This window comes from Ranitomeya imitator, chromosome 3, assembly GCF_032444005.1.
Source record: "Ranitomeya imitator isolate aRanImi1 chromosome 3, aRanImi1.pri, whole genome shotgun sequence".
NCBI classification, from domain to species: Eukaryota; Metazoa; Chordata; class Amphibia; order Anura; family Dendrobatidae; genus Ranitomeya; species Ranitomeya imitator.
Genome location: NC_091284.1, coordinates 165,242,477 through 165,263,303, shown reverse-complemented (window position 1 = coordinate 165,263,303; position 20,827 = coordinate 165,242,477). Strand labels below are relative to the sequence as shown.

General features: G+C 40.9%; 1 protein-coding gene across 1 annotated transcript in view; it reads left to right on the top strand.

The window, feature by feature from the left end:
* ANOS1 (anosmin 1) overlaps positions 1 to 20,827 on the top strand; it is a 358,629-nt gene that overhangs the window by 42,805 nt on the left and 294,997 nt on the right. Inside the window, exon 2 of the mRNA XM_069761580.1 lies at positions 12,706 to 12,753. Coding sequence (XP_069617681.1) covers positions 12,706 to 12,753 — 48 coding nt within the window. The remainder of the gene's footprint in view (positions 1 to 12,705; positions 12,754 to 20,827) is intronic.

The following is a 20,827-nucleotide window of genomic DNA, read 5'->3' as shown; positions in this document are numbered from 1 at the left end:
GCAGCAGAAGCAACATGGAAGGAAAAAATGAACATTTAACTTTTTAGTCACAAAAGTTATCTTTTAGCAACAATTTTTTTATTTTCCCAATGGTAAAAGGAGAAACTGAACCACGAAAGTTGTTGCGCAATTTGTCCTGAGTACGCTGATTCCTCATATGTGGGGGTAAACCACTGTTTGGGCGCACGGCAGGGCTTGGAAGGGAAGGAGCGCCATTTGACTTTTTGAATCAAAAATTGGCTCCACTCTTTAGCGGACACCGTGTCACGTTTGGAGAGCCCCCGTGTGCCTAAAAATTGGAGCTCCCCCACAAGTGACCCCATTTTGGAAACTAGACACCCCAAGGAACATATCTAGATGCATAGTGAGCACTTTGAACCCCCAGGTGCTTCACAAATTGATCCGTAAAAATGAAAAAGTACTTTTTTTTCACAAAAAAATTCTTTTAGCCTCAATTTTTTCATTTTCACATGGGCAACAGGATAAAATGGATCCTAAAATGTGTTGGGCAATTTCTCCTGAGTACACCAATACCTCACATGTGGGGGTAAACTACTGTTTGGGCACATGGTAAGGCTCGGAAGGGAAGGAGCGCCATTTGACTTTTTGAATGGAAAATTAGCTCCAATTGTTAGCGGACACCATGTCGCGTTTGGAGAGCCCCTGTGTGCCTAAACATTGGAGCTCCCCCACAAGTGACCCCATTTTGGAAACTAGACCCCCCAAGGAACTTATCTAGATGCATATTGAGCACTTTAAACCCCCAGGTGCTTCACAGAAGTTTATAACGCAGAGCCATGAAAATAAAAAATAATTTTTCTTTCCTCAAAAATGATTTTTTAGCCTGGAATTTCCTATTTTTCCAAGGATAATAGGAGAAATTGGACCCCAAATATTGTTGTCCAGTTTGTCCTGAGTACGCTGATACCTCATGTGTGGGGGTAAACCACTGTTTGGGCGCACGGCAGGGCTCGGAAGGGATGGCACGCCATTTGGCTTTTTAAATGGAAAATTAGCTCCAATCATTAGCGGACACCATGTCACGTTTGGAGAGCCCCTGTGTGCCTAAACATTGGAGATCCCCCAGAAATGACACCATTTTGGAAACTAGACCCCAAAAGGAACTAATCTAGATGTGTGGTGAGGACTTTGAACCCCCAAGTGCTTCACAGAAGTTTATAACGCAGAGCCATGAAAATAAAAAAAAAAATTATTTTCTCAAAAATGATCTTTTAGCCTGCAATTTTTTATTTTCCCAAAGGTAACAGGAGAAATTTGACCCCAAAAGTTGTTGTCCAGTTTCTCCTGAGTACGCTGATACCCCATATGTGGGGGTAAATCACTGTTTGGGCACATGCCGGGGCTCGGAAGTGAAGTAGTGACGTTTTGAAATGCAGACTTTGATGGAATGCTCTGTGGGCGTCACATTGCGTTTGCAGAGCCCCTGATGTGGCTTAACAGTAGAAACCCCCCACAAGTGACCCCATTTTGGAAACTAGACCCCGAAAGGAACTTATCTAGATGTGTGATGAGCACTTTGAACCCCCAAGCGCTTCATAGAAGTTTATAATGCAGAGCCGTGAAAATAATAAATACGTTTTCTTTCCTCAAAAATAATTATTTAGCCCAGAATTTTTTAATTTTCCCAAGGGTAACAGGAGAAATTTGACCCCAATATTTGTTGTCCAGTTTCTTCTGAGTACGGTGATACCCCATATGTGGGGGTAAACTATTGTTTGGGCACATGCCGGGGCTTGGAATTGAAGTAGTGACGTTTTGAAATGCAGACTTTGATGGAATGCTTTGCGGGCGTCACGTTGCGTTTGCAGAGCCCCTGATGTGGCTAAACAGTAGAAACCCCCCACAAGTGACCCCATTTTGGAAACTAGACCCCGAAAGGAACTTATCTAGATGTGTGGTGAGCACTTTGAACCCCCAAGTGCTTCATAGAAGTTTATAATGCAGAGCCGTGAAAATAATAAATACGTTTTCTTTCCTCAAAAATAATTATTTAGCCCAGAATTTTTTTATTTTCCCAAGGGTTACAGGAGAAATTGGACCCCAAAAGTTGTTGTCCAGTTTCTCCTGAGTACGCTGATACCCCATGAGTGGGGGTAAACCACTGTTTGGGCACACGTCGGGGCTCAGAAGGGAAGTAGTGACTTTTGAAATGCAGACTTTGATGGAATGGTCTGCGGGTGTCACGTTGCGTTTGCAGAGCCCCTGGTGTGCCTAAACAGTAGAAACCCCCACAAGTGACCCCATTTTAGAAACTAGACCCCCCAAGGAACTTATCTAGATATGTGGTGAACACTTTGAACCCCCAAGTGCTTCACAGACGTTTACAACGCAGAGCCGTGAGAATAAAAAATCATTTTTCTTTCCTCAAAAATAATGTTTTAGCAAGCATTTTTTTAGATTCACAAGGGTAACAGGAGAAATTGGACCCCAGTAATTGTTGCGCAGTTTGTCCTGAGTATGCTGGTACCCCATATGTGGGGGTAAACCACTGTTTGGGCACACGTCAGGGCTCGGAAGTGAGGGAGCACCATTTGACTTTTTGAATACGAGATTGGCTGGAATCAATGGTGGCGCCATGTTGCGTTTGGAGACCCCTGATGTGCCTAAACAGTGGAAACCCCTCAATTCTACCTCCAACACTAACCCCAACACACCCCTAACCCTAATCCCAACTGTAGCCATAACCCTAATCACAACCCTAACCACAACCCTAATTCCAACCCTAACCCTAAGGCTATGTGCCCACGTTGCGGATTCGTGTGAGATATTTCCGTACCATTTTTGAAAAATCCGCGGGTAAAAGGCACTGCGTTTTACCTGCGGATTTTCCGCGGATTTCCAGTGTTTTTTTGTGCGGATTTCACCTGCTGATTCCTATTGAGGAACAGGTGTAAAACGCTGCGGAATCCGCACAAAGAATTGACATGCTGCGGAAAATACAACGCAGCGTTTGGGTGCGGTATTTTCCACACCATGGGCACAGCGGATTTGGTTTTTCATATGTTTACATGGTACTGTAAACCTGATGGAAAACTGCTACGAATCCGCAGCAGTTTCCCATGAGTTTACAGTTCAATGTAAACCTATGGGAACCAAAAATCGCTGTACACATGCTGCGGAAAAACTGCACGGAAACGCAGCGGTTTACATTCCGCAGCATGTAGAAAATCGCAGTTGTAAAACCGCAGTGAAATGCGCAGAAAAAAACGCGGTAAATCCGCCATAAATCCGCAGCGGTTTAGCACTGCGGATTTATCAAATCCGCAGCGGAAAAATCCGCAGAGGACCAGAATACGTGTGCACATACCGAAACCCTAACCCTACCCCTAACCCTAACCCTACCCCTAACCCTACCCCTAACCCTACCCCTAACCCTACCCCTAACCCTACCCCTACCCCTAACCCTATCCCTAACCCTACCCCTAACCCTAACCCTAACCCTACCCCTAACCCTACCCCTAACCCTATCCCTAACCCTACCCCTAACCCTACCCCTAACCCTATCCCTAACCCTATCCCTAACCCTACCCCTAACCCTAACCCTACCCCTAACCCTACCCCTAACCCTAACATTAGTGGAAAAAAAAAATTTCTTTATTTTTTTATTGTCCCTACCTATGGGGGTGACAAAGGGGGGGGGTCATTTATTATTTTTTTTATTTTGATCACTGAGATAGATTATATCTCAGTGATCAAAATGCACTGTGGAACGAATCTGCCGGCCGGCAGATTCGGCGGGCGCACTGCGCATGCGCCCGCCATTTTGGAAGATGGCGGCGCCCAGGGAGAAGACGGACGGGACCCCGGCTGGATCGGTAAGTATGATGGGGTGGGGGGGACCACGGGGGGGGGGATCGGAGCACGGGGGGGGGAATCGGAGCACGGGAGGGGTGGAACGAAGCACGGGGGGCGTGGAACGGAGCACGGGGGGGCTGGAACGGAGCACGGGGGGGTGTAACGGAGCACGGAGGGGGGTGGATCGGAATGCAGGGGGGGGGTGATTGGAGCACGGGGGGGTGATTGGAGCACGGGGGGAGCGGACAAGAGCACGGGGGGGAGCGGAGCACTGGACGGAGGGGAGCCGGAGCAGTGTACCGGCCAGATCGGGGGGCTGGGGGGGCGATCGGTGGGGTGGGGTGGGGGCACATTAGTATTTCCAGCCATGGCTGATGATATTTCAGCATCGGCCATGGCTGGATTGTAATATTTCACCCGTTATAATAGGTGAAATATTACAAATCGCTCTGATTGGCAGTTTCACTTTCAACATCCAATCAGAGCGATCGTAGCCACGAGGGGGTGAAGCCACCCCCCCTGGGCTAAACTTCCACTCCCCCTGTCCCTGCAGATCGGGTGAAATGGGAGTTAACCCTTTCACCCGATCTGCAGGGACGCGATCTTTCCATGGCGCCACATAGGCGTCATGGGTCGGATTGGCACCGACTTTCATGACGCCTACGTGGCGTCATGGGTCGGGAAGGGGTTAAGGGAAGAAAAGTCCAGAGCATAGAGCTATTTTAATACTATAAAAATTTCAATTTGCTTAAAAATATCATATTCCCCAAAACCAAAACCAATGTATGAGTAAGTTTTATTACTCCAAAAAGGAAAAAATGAGACAAGTGTACTAATAGGTTGAGTGTTCGTAGACTGTCCTATATTTTCAGAAATTATATAGCTTTTTTTTATTAAGGATTGGTTGCCTTAGTACAGACGTGGATGGCATATCAATAAACATGCCATTGACGTTTGATTAGTGCAAGTCTAACTGCTATGACTCCTATGGATCACTTTCTGGAGGCAAGATCAGCAGTACTTCTCCTGAAGTGTATGTGCTCGCACACAACCGCATGTACCTGATTTCTGGTTCTTTTTCAATATAAATGTCCTTGATAAATACCATTATTGGTCAAAATGTTGGACCTATGCTTGCCGGATCAAAATAAAATATACACTTATTGCATCAAGATCTTCATTCTCTATCATCATTTCGGTGCTGAGATTTATTTTACCTAGTGATCACCACAGCGAAGGGCCAGCCACTCTAGAAAAGCTCAGTACTTCTTCATCTACAGGGTAGGCAATTTAAAAGGATACACCTAATTGGGAATGGTTGGTCATATCAACTTCCTGTTTGTGGCACATTAGTTTATGGGAGGGGGAACATTTTTCAAGATGGGTGTTGACCATGGTGGCCATTTTGAAGTTGGCCATTTTGGATCCAACCTTATTTTTTTTCAATGGGAACAGGGTCATGTGACACATCAAACTTATTGAGATTTTCACAAGAAAAACAATGGTGCACTTGGTTTTAACATAACTTTATTCTTTCATGAATTATTTTCAAATTTATCACCACTTATAAAATGTGTTCAAAGTGCTGCCCATTGTGTTGGATTGTCAATGCAACCTTCTTCTCCCACTCTTGACACACTAATAGCAACACCATAGAAGAAATGCTAGCACAGGCTTCCAGTATCAGTTGTTTCAGATGCTGCACATCTTGTAACTTCACAGCATAGACAATTGACTTCAGATGACCCCAAAGATAAAAGTCTAAGGGGTCAGATCGGGAGACCTTGGTGGCCATTCAACTGGCCCACGACGACCAATCCACTTTCCAGGAAGCACAAAAATTTGAACACAAAAATGGATGGTATGGTGTTATATATGGGTTATAAAGATAGTGGGCCATTCTTCGTTAATGGAAACCTCAATGCCACTGGATATCTGAAATGGCTACATGATGATGTGTTGCCCTCTTTATTCACTGAAGATGGCACGTTCCCTGAGTTTTCCCAGCAGGATGGTGCACCACCACATTATGGGTGTTAGGTCCAAGCATTCCTACATAAACAGTTTCCTGGAAAGCTTCAGAGCTTCAGTGACTAACAGTGATGTCATCAAGGTCACCGCAGGCACTGAGGCTGCTTTCCCAGTCTGGCTCCTGAACTGCTGTGACCTCAGTGAGCTCCAAGTTGCACAATGAGACTTTTTACCACTGTGCTAGTGGTGATATAGAGAGCGTAAAGATAGCACAGCATGGGATCACAGCTGAGGTAAAACATTCTACTTCTTGTTTCTAAACACTATTTGACCGCAAAGAAAGAAAGAATAGGCACTCCCATGCATTCCTGTCTGTATACTCTGTGTTGCTCCTCTTGTGGTCTGTAGTATGACCAGACCATGTTCAGCATGATCAATCAGACACAGCCATTGCACAGTACATAGCAGGGGCACATTTATAAGATTATCTCTGCACAGGGACATTTTTTTTAACACATTCAGTTGAGGAAATTATTGTTGTTCCATGACCTGTTGATCAAAATGTATTTTGTTTTTGCTTTTTTGTTTTTTGCTTCTCTTCTTCCCAGAATCATAACTTTTTTTTATTTTTTCATCCTTATGGCCATGTTAGGGCTTGTTTTTTTGCGGGACGAGATGTTCATTTAAATAACACCATTGATTTTACCCTATAGTATGCTGGAAAATGGGGAAAAACATTCCTAGTGCGGTGAAATTGCATAAAAAGTGTGATTCCACAATTGTTTTTTTGTTGTTAACATGTCCACTAAATGCTAAAACTGACCTCCTAGTTTGATTCTCCAAGTCATTTTGAGTTCGTAGATACCAAACATGTATAGGTTCTTTTCTATATTAGTGTTGAAAAAAAATCCAGAATTTGTAAAAAAATTAAAAATGTCGACCTTATCCATGACCCATAGCATCTCCATTTTTTTAAAATCTGGGGCTGAGTGAGGATTTATTTTTTGCGCGCTGCCGTGACGTTTTTGTTGATACCATTTTGGGGTAGATATAATGTTTTGATTGACTGTAGCATTTTATTGCACTGTTGTTGCAACAAAAAAAGTGTTTTTTTTCTGGTTATGCCGTTTACCAATTGGATTAATTATTCTTAATTCTTATTTTGATACATCAGGTGTTTCTGAACACTGCAATACCAAACGTGTTTGTTATTGTTTTATTTTGAATGGGGCAAAAGGAGGGTGATTTAAACTTTTTTTAAATTTTTTAAATACGTTTAGAAACATTTTTTAGCACATTCTTGTTTATTCAAAATTCAAATAAAATCTTTGGAAAAGAAACATTTTTTCTACTTTTTACTTGCTTCAATAGTCTCCATAGGAGACTTGAAACTGCGATATTCCAATCACCTGTGCTACACATAGCAGAAATGCCCATCTGCTATGAATGCCAGCCACTGGGCGGTGCTCATAGCAGAGCAGCAAAGACAACCACAGGGGTCTCCTGCAGACCCCGGGTTTGTCATGCCAACCCATCGGCGCCCCGCAATCATGTGTTGGACACCAATGGGCCAGTCTTATGACGTGCTTCTGGTGCCGCCATGTTAGATACCACTGTCGAATATTGACAGTGGCATATAACAAGTTAACAGCCACGAGTGGATCGTGATAAAATCAGCTGTCATGTGCCAAAAAAGATGTGGGCTCAGCGCTGTATCCCTCATCAAACAGGGTGAGGCGACCTATGACGTACCTATACATCATAGGTTGTAAATGGGTTAAGGCGTACATATACCCATAGAAGGCTGTCTCTTTAGACCTCATGTGAAGATAGTTCCAGTTATCAGGATGAGTATAAGGTAATAACTAGCAAAGACCCCATGGTGCTGTTGATTTTATCACTATTTCTCCACATGTCTATTGACCTGTTTTATATGTAATTCATCAAATTTCCCTTTCATGGATTATCTGCATACTCTTAATCGATAAAATACAGCATTTCTATATTTAAAAAAATATGACAGAGGTAATACATTTATTGCCACAAGTGCCAGTTTCCTGCTGCTCGTGGACGTCTTGTTATAGATTTCACAGCTAAGATCTCTTTTAAGAGCAGCTTGTGGTCATGATCTATTTTCTTATGACATATTATCCTAAGGTCTCAAGTGTTTCTCCCCTGATGAGTGTGGAACATTGTGAGAGCATTACATCCTCAGATATGTGATATTTCTTCTTACTTGTGGAGTAATATAATTTCCTTTCATAGCTAGATCTCACTTCGAGTCTGCCACTAAATGACAATGACTGATTCAGTGATGATTGTGGTTCAAATACTTTGGTTTATATGTACTGTAGGATGACTCTTTATATGTAATAGTTTTCCTTGTAAAGCTTTGCTATATTACACTTTGGACAAAACATGTTTATCACCATTTTCAAGAAGTTTGACATTGAGGAGGAATAATAATCCAGATGATGAAAACCTAGAAAACTTGTACTATTTTACCTGAGAGTTTGCCACGTTTTGATCCAGTAGAGGTCAATACATCAGATGCACAAATCTCTCCACCATCCTGATGGTTGACTATAATACAATTGTAGTGTGTAGAAGAAGACTCGTCAGGATTGGTGGGGCAGCAGAGACTACACTAGGTCTTTGTGGCTTTTATAGTTCAATTTGGACAAAAATTGCTCCATTCAAATCCTAGTTTGGATTTACAGGTATTCCAAAGGCTGCTGTATGGTGATTTCTACGACACCACAAATACAACAGAAAAACCTCAAGATGCTTCCATACAAAACTGGATGCACAGAGAGTTAATTTTGGCCCAAAGGATACTGAGTGACATATGGTTTGTATATAATTTTTTGCAGGATCCTTTTGTCAATTTTAATTGATTATGATTTTAAATAAAACTTATTTAAATTCATACTACTGAAACTTATGCCACTTCATGACATGTGTGGCAAACATGCAATACAACAGTGGTTAGAACATAGACCTACTGGTCACCTGTTTCATGTTGTCACATTTGATGGGTATGTTAGTGAAGGTGAAGTCCCTAAGGCAATGCAATCTTACAATCTATCAGAATTGTAAAATGAGCAGCAAAGATTATATGTATATACTAGCTGAACACTTATCATTTCAACCTCACATCTGTCATTTTCCGACCACTCCACTATTTTCCCTCACTCCCCTCATTTTGCACTCACACCTTTTCATTTTCACCTCACACCTCTCATTTTCACCTCACACCTCTCATGTTCTCCTCAGTATATACATGTTTTTCATCTCACTTATATATAGTATACACCTGTATGTCATATCCTGCATATAGTATATACCTGTATGTCAGCTCCCCTGTATATAGTATATAACTGTATGTCATCTCCCCTGTAAATAGTATATTGGACCTGCGCACTACACAGTGGGCGGTCCATTGAGCGCTACTTGGGAAGTGCCCTCCATGGATGATCATGATTGCCGCATGCGCCGTGGACTCTGCTCGGATGCCGACTCGTATGAATTCGATAGGCACAACCCTAATGCGGTAGCTATGGTAAGCTTACGCTCCATCTGCGGGTCACTTACGTCACTTCCCCTCTTCCTTTCTCCGTAATCAAGACGGAGTACGTCCAACCGGAAACGACTCACATCACACGCTCGGTCCCCGCTCATTCATTGACCGCCTTATTTAAAAGACCGCACCTTCCATTCTTTGGGCACGCCACCGGAAGAAGCCAAGGGCGAAACGCGCGTCGGGGCGGCAGGGGAGCACGGAATCACCCGGAATCACCCGACACCGGATCCACTGCTCTATTGAACCACTAGATATCGGACCCTCTGCTTTATTCAACCTACAGCTGCGAGGTAATATATGCTCTAATATCTGTGCCTACATTTGCATGATTTATTAAGTATGCCCGATTAGGGCATTGTGTAATGTTCAATTTCCATTTCATGTGTTGGGCAGATTAGACAATATCTAAGTGGCCTATAGCATTGATTAACCCCTAGAAATTGTGGAATTTCCTCTTTTGGCTGTATTTGGTGACATACCATCATGCCATATTATTAAGGGTGTATTCCTGGTCCCCTGGGTGTTTTTTGTATCTGTACCATACCTGTCAAATTTTAATCTTTGATAATAAAATATGATATTTTATGGGTATTTTTGGTTCTCTTCTTTTGGACTCAGGGGTTAATGCGTACTGAGTTCCTCATATGTTGATCAATCTGTTACAATTGCCCAATAGTTATTCTGCAAGAATTGATGGACTCTATATTCCTTGATATAATTTCTCTATAACCACAATATCTTGATGAAATCTCTCACGGTGCTCATTGCTCCCTGCTCTGCTTTTTGGTGGAAAAAACTCTAGATATGAATATAATAAATGTATCTTTAAGGACATGTTACAGCCAAGATTCTTATCTGCTTTGAGAAGATTTTCCACCAACTCTTCATCGTTATCTGCTCTTGAGTTTCCCAAAAAATTAGTTACCACTAATGTAAATGCTACCCATGCAGGCTTTTCCTTGCCCTGCAACATATACGGAAATACTCATTTTGAAGAAGCTTGCGGATCTGAAGTATAATAAAGACTTCATCTTTTATCTTTACTTCACTCAACCTTTTTTTGATTGGTGACCCTTAGATGATAGAATAATGAAGGCTTAATAGACTAAATAGATGTAAAGAACTTGCTACTAACAATGCAATAATGATGATGAATAATGATGATGAAATAATAAAGACAATTTTTCTGTAAGCCTGCCTGAAAGGTGTTATAAGCAATTAAAACCTAGTATGGATATTGAAAATTAGAGTCAATCAGCAAATTTAAGCATCATATTTGTTTTCAGCACCACAAAATTAGTTAAGTTAATCTGTTTTCATCTCTGAACCAATTTGGCTGTGGAACAGTGATATTAGTCTAGTTTCCTCGAGATTTTACCATACTTTTTTCTAGAATATTTGCCTAGTTTTAACTACATTTTAGCCTACTATCTGGAAAATATTAGTCCAGTTTCCCCTACATTTTAGTGTACTTAAATATATTCCCAAAAAGACCATTTTAACAACTTAATGAAATTATGATTTCTTCTTTGGACAACTTAAACTAGCAAAAATTGTATTTTTCTTTCCAATTAAGAATTTCATGCTAGTGGACCATTTAAACATTAGTTTTAATGTTTTAAATCAATCCTTTGATGTTTATATTGGTAGATGTTCATGGTTTATTCGTCTTGAGCAATTTGTCTCCATTCCAGCAATAACATTTAGTTGAGTCCTGGTTTGGCAATTACTAACCACAAAACGGGGCCAAATTTTTAACTACTACACTAATCTCTTAACTATTAGACTGTTAGCCTGTAAAGGCCTTCCTCTGCCAAGCCTTGTGTGGCTGTTTCATGCTGCTCAAACACAAGCTCATATGATGAATTTGGGTGGGTATAAAGTTACTTCTGTAATAAAATCACCACTTACCAATGAAGCCAAGGAGTCTTAATAACAGTAGAAGAACAGAGAGAAATAGCACATTCTGAATTTAGGTTTTCATTCATTTATTTCCAGGGATTTCGTGTGATATCAATTAATATAATTACCATCTCATAGTTCACATTCACCAATAGACTTTACTCTCCTTTGTAGGTGTTGAACATCTTTTCTTGAATTGATTGTCTTTGTTGAGAGCTTATGGCACCTTATCTATGCAAGCTCACCAACCTTATTGATGGTGTTACTAAGGATCTTTTTTCACAGATCTGATCTTTTATTCATTTGTTATGGATCAAGTATATAAAAAATAGATCTATTGCAAAAACAGACACACTTTGGTTTCCGATTTGCATTTGTTTCTGTTCTGTTTGTAACAGATTTTTTTTACGAGAATTAAAGGGTTCTGGTCATGCGCATCTCTGAAACACGGATCTGTTAGCTGATGTGACATGATGGATAACCATTTATTGGAATCCTTTTCTCATAAACTTCAATGTTTAAAACAAATCCAGTTGTTTCTTTTTTTGCTGGACAAAAAGTTGTGCAGACTACATTACTTGATTCAGTTAAAAATAAATTTCAGTTGAATTGCGATAAAATTGTAGACTTTTAAGGACATTTCCATCCCAATTCAAATGAATGGATCCTGTACTGTACGATTTTACCTCCATTTTTGTCATCCCAAAATGGATACAAAAACAGAAATAAATTGATATTTGAACAACTGTTGAATTAATCGTTAGTTGAGTGATTGTGGCCTGATGAAGCCTTTCACATCTCATCCATATTATACTTTACAGTAGTTCAGAATAGCCGTATATGTTCTGTAACACTTGGCATGGAATTAAATATATTTCTAGGAATGCTATGGAAAGGATCATTCATGTGTTATTGACAATTGGACAAAATATTTGGCTTTGGGGCCACATGATTGGTTGGGTCCTCACCTTCAATAATCTTTAGATTGAATTTATGGCATGTCTCCTCGTGTTCATGAAAGTCAACTGAACCTGTCCATTTTGGTGGGAAGATAAGGCAACCTAATGTGTATGGAGGCTTCCCCACTCTTCTCTGACAGTTAATGTTGACCACACAGTTTGAATCTAAACATCTGTTTCTTTTGTTCTAATAGAAATACTTTAACCTTTTCAATATAGAAATTTCAATATCAATTCTTGTGTTTTAAAGCTAGAAAAGACATAACAGAATGACATTGAACTATTTACATTTTGACTAATCTTCTTTGTCTTCAGAAAGAAAGATTGACCTGCCAGTAGCTATACCATATTACGACAGATAAAATGATTATTCTCAACCAGAAATAAAAAAAAAAGAGATTCTGGAAGCATAGTGTTATCTCACAGATCCATTAATGGTGTGTTTTTACTAACTGATCTCTCCATTTTTTGCAGAACAATGGTTCCTTGATTTGGTGCCAGAATCACAAGCAATGCTCCAAGGTAAATACATGTTTTTTGTCCCTTTAATGCTCAATGATTGTTTTTTCTTTAAATAAAAAAGTGAAACAAATGCACCATTAATAGATGATATGGAAAAATGTTCTCTCTTTGTGTGATTCACTCTTCTGTTGTTACTCCCAGGGCTTTATAAGTACCATAATAACTCCTTCACTGTTGAGGGCTCCATTTAAACATTGCTTTTCAGTGATAGTGCTTATTCAAGACTTGACAAGTCGAGAATAGAAGTAAGAACTCTTGTTCGTTTAACCCCTTGTTTCTATGGGAGGGTCAGCAAAGCTGTTCAAATCCTGAGCTGATTTAGGGGTTGAAGGAGCCTCATTATTTATTGTAGCTCTGCTGTTAAAAACCCAAAGATCAACTGAACTTATGACTAATATTTCTATTAGACAAAAATCTCATTAAGCTGTATCAATGAAAGATGCATTACATCTTTCAACCTCAAGATGCATTACATCTTTCAAGTAATTCAACCTCATTTCTTCTCATACAATGTTGAGAATATCATCTATCACATATCTATCTATATAAATATCTACTTTGTACTGATTTCTAATATTTACATAAAAAAAATTAGAATTGAGTAAGAAGGTGTGTGCTGCCCTAGTCTACCCTCTAGCTCAGGTCCTCCGTGACAGCCTAACCACAGCATTATTCACTTTTGCACTTCTTGTGCTAGCTAGGCCCCTGAGCATCATAATATGCCTCTTATGAGGGTCTAATTTATCACAAGAAATGACCGGACGAGAATGCCATTTGCAGAAGTGAAGACTGCCTTAGCCTTAGTATTTTTTGCTCAACTCTATAAAACATACATTAAAATGCACTATTTGAAAAGACAAAGATATATCTGACGTGCTATAATAGAATTTAATTTATTAATGTATAGATAGATTATGCCCCAACACTCCGATACTATGTGCCTAGCCTTTACATTGCTCTTAGGCAATGTTTCCACATGTAAGAACACTGCATTTTTCCCACTTGTTTTTTTTTGCAGGTGTCTGCACCAAAATGCCAAATAAGAATGTTCTCTGTTTATTACATTTTTGCTACATTTATTTAATGTGCGGTCCCCTTTTGCTTATGTGTGAGAATTTTAGTGCAGAAATTCTGAGTTTTTGCACTTAAAAATGCGATTCCATTTTTACAAGCCTTTTTCAGACTTTTCCTTGAAGTCTTCAGGGGAAGAAAAGAGATGCACAGTTCCACAGCTTCTTTTAACACACAGAGAATATGAGTTTTTATGGCATCACATACACTTTGCTGGCACTGTTAAATGCAATGGATTTTCAACACAAATAAACAAAATATAACCCAACTTTGATGCTACATCTGAACATGGCCTTTATAAGCTCTGTAGTTTCAAATATTGTGCAGCATGGTTTTTCTGTTCTTAAATTTTAATTTTTTTAAAAGTTATATATATGTCTTGTTGATTGATATAATTTCAAAAGCCAAAGCTTTTTTGAAGTGGATGTTCTAAAATAACACCTTAACAAGAACCTGTCAACAGATTTTGTCACTATAAGATGCGGCCACTGCCTTTCAGGGCTTATCTACAGCATTCTATAATGCTGTAGATAAGCCCCCGATATGACTTGCAAGATAAGAAAAATAAGTTATATTATACTCACTGGGGGGTGCAGTCCTGTGCAGTCCGGTCTGATAGGTGTTGCAGGTCTGGGTCCGGCGCCTCCCATCTTACAACGCCGCTTCTTTATCGCTCCCCAGCATTGGAGCTCCTGTCTCTGCCCTGATGAGGGCAGAGTAAAGTACTTCAGTGCGCAGGTGCTGTGCCTCTCTGACCTTTCCTGATGCCGGGGAGTGATGAATAAGCAGGAGGGCATCGTCACAAGAAGATGGGAGGTGCCGGACCCGGACCTGCGACACCCATTGGACCGAACCGCCCCCTGAGTGAGTATAATATAACTTGTAATTCTTCTCTTTCAGTCTTTCAGGTCAGACCGGGGGTTTTTCTACAGCATTATAAAATGCTGTAGATAGGCCCTGAAAGGCAGTGGCTACATCTTATAGCAGTAAAATCGGCTGACAAGTTCCCTTTAAAGGACTGGTTTATTTTTAATGTCTCCCTTTGGTAGCAATGATCTGTGTATGTGTAATGAGTCCAGTAAAGGTGCCTGCACATTGCATTCAAAGTCCCCGTCATGGCGTACATCCAAAATCCCCCACAAAACAGGGTCAGAATGCATGCGGGGGCTATAGACTAATGTTGATGGCAGAGCGAACATGTTTTCTGCAGTGCATTTTCAGGAGTGTGCGCTTATAGGAGGTGGACACTCAGATGCAGTCTATTTTGTCAGAGTGTCTGCCTCTTGTAGACCTACACTCCCAAAAATGATTGACGGCAGAGAGCACATTCGATCTGCTGGCACTATTACAGTTTATGGCCTCATCGACCCATGCTTGGGATTTCAAATGTATTCCCTGATAGGGACACAGAACGCAATATTGAAGTACCCTAACATACTTCCCAGTCACCATTTGCTCTGGTGGTCCAGTCTGCTCTGGCATCACGTGACTGCATTTATGACTTGCTAAATTACACAGTATCGACAGTGTGGAGTGGAGGTTGGTATTCACATTCTCTTAATGCTGATGTGGACCAGAGCTCTTTTGAAAAGAGAAGAAGACGGCGACTGGTGAGTTTGTTAACACATTCATAATGCATACACACTTTATTACTACCAAAGGAAGAAATAAACTGGAGTTCTCCTCTTTTAAGATCAAGCCACAGAATAGATGAAAGGTCAGAGATTACCCACAAATTCTGCAGCCCCTTCAAACTTCTAATTGCAGGGAATGCCAATTCTGATACCCCGACTGTTCTAATATTGATGGCTTACCTTAAAAATAGGCCATTGCCTTAAAAAAAAAGGCAGCACTCATACGGGTCAATAAATTACCTCCTAATTATTACTGCCTTTTTATTCAATTTGTCTGGTTTTGATAGGAGCCTGGCCAAGATCCTTGGGCCTACGGCCAGATGCTCTGTTACTTCTATATGGTGCTGCTGACTTTTTTTGCTGTGGTCTATTTAAATGAACTGTGAATGTATTTCTATATTGGGCAACAAGGATCAAACAATATTGTGAAGACTTTACTTCAAGGAAGTGGAAATTTCCAATATCAATCTGTTCGTGGACTATACTAACAGCATGTCCTTTTCTTGTAGAACATTATCTAGGCCCATTATCTACAATTTTCAGCATTGCAGGATACATTACTGCTAGTAGTCTTGCTCTGACGTTGGTAGTATGAAAGTACATCTGCCTCCATTTAATAGGACATATTCAGTCATTAAATCAACGAGATTGATGCAGAGAACATTTTCCATTTTATGGCTATGTCCCACTTGACTATTTAATACATCAGTAGATTGTATGTACAAACAGTTAAATACTTGGCCACAATTTAAACATTTAGACTAATCTGGTTAGAGATGTCCAAATTGCATAAGTGGTCTGCAGTTTATGGATCATCTTCCTCCTTTATGATCCTCTTGAGATTCTAGGTCTTTAGCTTTTGACCGAGGATCATAGCTTAAAGCAGAAGTAAGGTAGATGATTATTCCACATTATTGGAGTTTTCTCTGCCCTGGGAAGATTGATGTCAGTGTTGGCAGTGCTTTCCATCTGGGCCAAATCCAGTTTAAATGATTAAAATAAGAAAATAGTAGTCAAGTGTTCTGTCTGCATGAACAGTGGCGCTTACTGTTTAATTTGAAGATTTCTTTTTGTGCGTTCATGTCAGGATTATTTATTATGCATGCCAATAGTAGGGTAGTAGGGACAGTGCACATAAGAAATGCTTTATCTTCTGCCTGTTTAGGAGTTTATTTCAAGACAATGATCTATCTAATCTGAGGACTCACAATATCCCCAAACATACTATTAAATAAAATAAATACTGGCATATTAGTTCAAAGGAGATTGCAGTTTTGACCCTGCAAATTGCTGACAGTTCTAGATAGGAAATGTGGACGGGTGTCAAAATACAGTGTGGGCCATTTATATGGATACACCTGAGTGGGCCATGTATATGGATACACCTAAATAAAATAGGAATGGTTGGTGATATCAACTTCCTGTTTATGGAACATTAGTATATGGAAGGGGGAAAACTTTTCAAGATGGGTGGTGACCATAGCGGCCATTTTGAAGTCGGCCATTTTGGATCCAACTTTATAAATGGCCCACCTAGGTGTATCTATATAAATGGCCCACCCTGTGTGTATTTCTGTAGGGTTTTACAAGCTGAAGATTAAAAAGGAGAAAAGCTTTCATATGGCAACACTGTATGAATCAAGTTGGAAAGGTGGATAGGGATAAATCTCCTTACCTATAGGTATTTTTTGTCACCTGATGGTATTGTGTAGATGATACAACATCTGAACAGTTTGCAGGCAATTGAAGCTGTTGCCACCGTCCAGTTTGGATGAGCACTCCATGCAACCAAGAGGTCAGGAAAATAAGAAGCATTTGTGATATGACAGCCGAATACGTTGCTGCTCACATATCAATTCAGCAATAGTGAGGTGATGGTAGAAGATTTTATTGAGATACATTGCAGTACATCAATGTGTTTTTGGGGCCAGACTGATCTCTTTCTCCAGGATAATTTCAATGTAAATATATACATTGAAATTATCATGATAACGATGGTCAGTAAATTACTGTTATTGAAAATCTTACTAAGCAGTCTGCAAAAACTGCAATAGAATTTATTATGTTTAACTCAAAATGTTGGGAAGGCCGATACCCCTGCATGCATTTTTTTGCTCATATGGAGTCAGAGAATCTCTCAAAATAGGTTCCATTCACTCCTGGATCCCAATGTAGCATATCCAAAGGGAGGCCAACTATCATGGATCTTCAATAATATTGGTCTTCTCATATAGGCAGGAGAGGCTTATGTATCCCCCTCATCTCTAAGGCCATGATACGACTGCAACCCTTGCACCCACTATAGTTGTGCCTCTGCGATGAACTTACTGTTTTATGCTTACTATGAGTAGAGACTCATGTTCTCCATGGGTAGTAAAAGTTGAAGAATTGGTAAAGTATCTGTCAGCCAAGGCTGGGAATGTGCAACCTGTGTGGTCTTAAAGAGCATATCACTTTTTGATTTAGAAGGGGGCACCACTGGCCAAGATAGACTGTGCACATGAAACTTGCTTCCTTGATAAAACATTTTGTGTATGAATATGTGGGAAAGCAGAAGATACAGCTTCATTCTTTAGTTTACTAATAGGATACCGGTTTTTGAATACCTTAAGGCAATGGTATGTTTATTTGAATACCGTTTGATATGGGCATTATTTAGTGTAACATACTGGACATCAATTAAAGATACAGCACTGGGCACCACCCACCTTATGGTTGGCCCTACTCCCAATATATATGATCTTAAGTTTGGTATTATTATTATTATTATTATTTATTGTTATAGCGCCATTTATTCCATGGCGCTTTACATGTGAGGAGGAGTATACATAATGAAAACAAGTACAATAATCTTAAACAATACAAGTCATAACTGGTACAGGAGGAATGAGGACCCTGCCCGCGAAGGCTCACAATCTACAAGGGATGGGTGAGAAAACAGTAGGTTAGATTATTATTATTATTTATTATTATAGCGCCATTTATTCCATGGCGCTTTACATGTGAGGAGGGGTATACATAATTAAAACAGGTACAATAATCTTGAACAATACAAGTCACAACTGGTACAGGAGGAGAGAGGACCCTGCCCGAAAGGGCTCACAATCTACAAGGGATGGGTGAGGATACAGTAGGTGAGGATAGAGCTGGTCGTGCAGTGGTTTGGTCGATCGGTGGTTACTGCAGGTTGTAGGCTTGCCGGAAGAGGTGGGTCTTCAGGTTCTTTTTGAAGGTTTCGATGGTAGGTGAGAGTATATGTATAAAAAGAACTAAGCTACCAAGTTTTTAACTGGATGAAAAGGAGATTTCTGTTGTGTTGTGAATACAATTCCGTTCCCCTGACAGAAATATATTAAGATATGAATATGAAAGCCCAAACACTGCAACAACCACAGACAGATATCACTCTGCGGGAGTTTAATCCTCCATATGATATGTGTTCATCAGGTGCAATTGGCAGAAGATAAGTGCACTGATTGAGTACATGATGGTTGATGGTACGGTCGTGTTGTGAATATATGTCTTCAGCCGCTGCTTATTTCATTATTGCCTTAGGCCGTATGCTGAGACAAAGCATTTACTTGAAACAGCTACAGGATAGTTATAAAGTGTACAAAATGCTCTTGTTTACCTGGCTACATTTCAGCGCCCTGAGTTGTAAATTTCCCTTGTGCTTTGACAGCAGGAAATGGTTTGCTTGTGTTTGTTCTTTGAACAGATGCTCTAAGCCGACAGGCTTCATTACATTGTTTGTCATGATGAAATATTAGCTACTATGCCTGCAGTTGGAGGTGGAACATACTCCGTGCCCCGGTTGCTTGAAAAAGATAAAAATCAGGCTGTAAAGCTATTAGTTGGAAAAACTTGGAAAATAATTCCAGTAACAGTTGGCTGACAACATTTTTCTTCTTAATTATGGCAATAGTTTATGTAGAACTCTTGGGCAATTTCTAAGGTGGATTTCCAGCCAGCTCCTCATACAATCCATTTTAGATCTTTCTGCACAAAATAACAATATGGGTATGTGTCATAAAATCAACATGTACAGGAAGACAATGACTGTCCTCTGGCATCCGCTGTGAGGGACAGAGATCAGACATGTTAGCAGAAGCATCTGGAATCATGCATACCCCAGCCCTTGTGGTTGTATCGTGCAGTTTCTCAAAGTTCAGTGCACATAGGTCATTTATTTTAGTTTACTCACTTATATAGCGCCATTAATTCCACAGTGCTTTACGTTCATCAGCATGTTAGGACTCACAATCTAAATTCACCATCAGTATGTTTTTTGAAGTGTGGGAGGAAACCGGAGTACAGCGAGGAAACCTATACAAACACTGCAAAATTATACAAACTCCTTGTAGATGTTGTCCTTGGTGAATCCAGGACCCCAGTGCTGCAAAGCCACAGTGCTAACCCCTGAGCCACCATGCTGCCCTGTGGGCAAGTCAGGGATGATACTTATATTGCTTACAGATACATAATGGGCATGGCCACAGTAAGGATATATGGTATATACCTGATTATTACTATTTATTATTATAGTGCCATTTATTCCATGGCGCTTTACATGTGAGGAGGGGTGTGTTAGGGGTCGAGTTCCCGCTTCTGCACTGGGGGAATCTCGAGCCACTTCCGCTGCGGTCTCCCATTCTTGTCCAGCCGCAGTGGAGCCTGCTCAGCAAGGACGTCGGTCCCAGCGTCTTGCTCATTCTCACTCTGTTCAGAGAGTTAGTGCTGCTTCTCCAGTCTCTGCCATTAAAGTCAGTACTGGTCAGCAGCGAGCGGACTTCTCTGGGACTAAGTCCTTGTCTGCATGTACTGAGCATGCCCAGCGTAAGGTCTCCCGTTGGAGATCGAGGGTCATGTGCTCAGGCTCTGCAGCACATTCCATTGGTCCTCTTGGCAGGTCCTAGAAGGGCAAAAGTGCTGTGGCCACTTCCTGTGCTGCTCCTATATAAACTGCGCATGACCGCACGGCCATGCGCTAGTATTGTCTTGTTATTATGTGTGTGTGTAGATGGATGTATGTCGAAGGATGAAAGCTCCTAAATATCCCTCCCTAGTGTTGTTGACTGTTCGCGGATGATGGTAGCTATCTAGCGCCCGACTTGCCATCTACACGAAACACACATCTCAGCGTCCTATAGCTGTGCCTGCCAGTACGGCGCCGTGCGCTTGCCTTGCGCTTTCCATACCCGAGTCTGGGTGGTTAGTGGCGTCCGTTAGTGCGGCATCGCTCGCACTCTTGTGCACATATTTGTCCTAAGGTTCTCTACACACCCAGTTGCGGTGTTACGCCAGCAAGGGTCTAATCGGGCTTCAATCCCTTCTGGGGTTAAGTCCGCTGACCACTTGCTCGCGCTCTA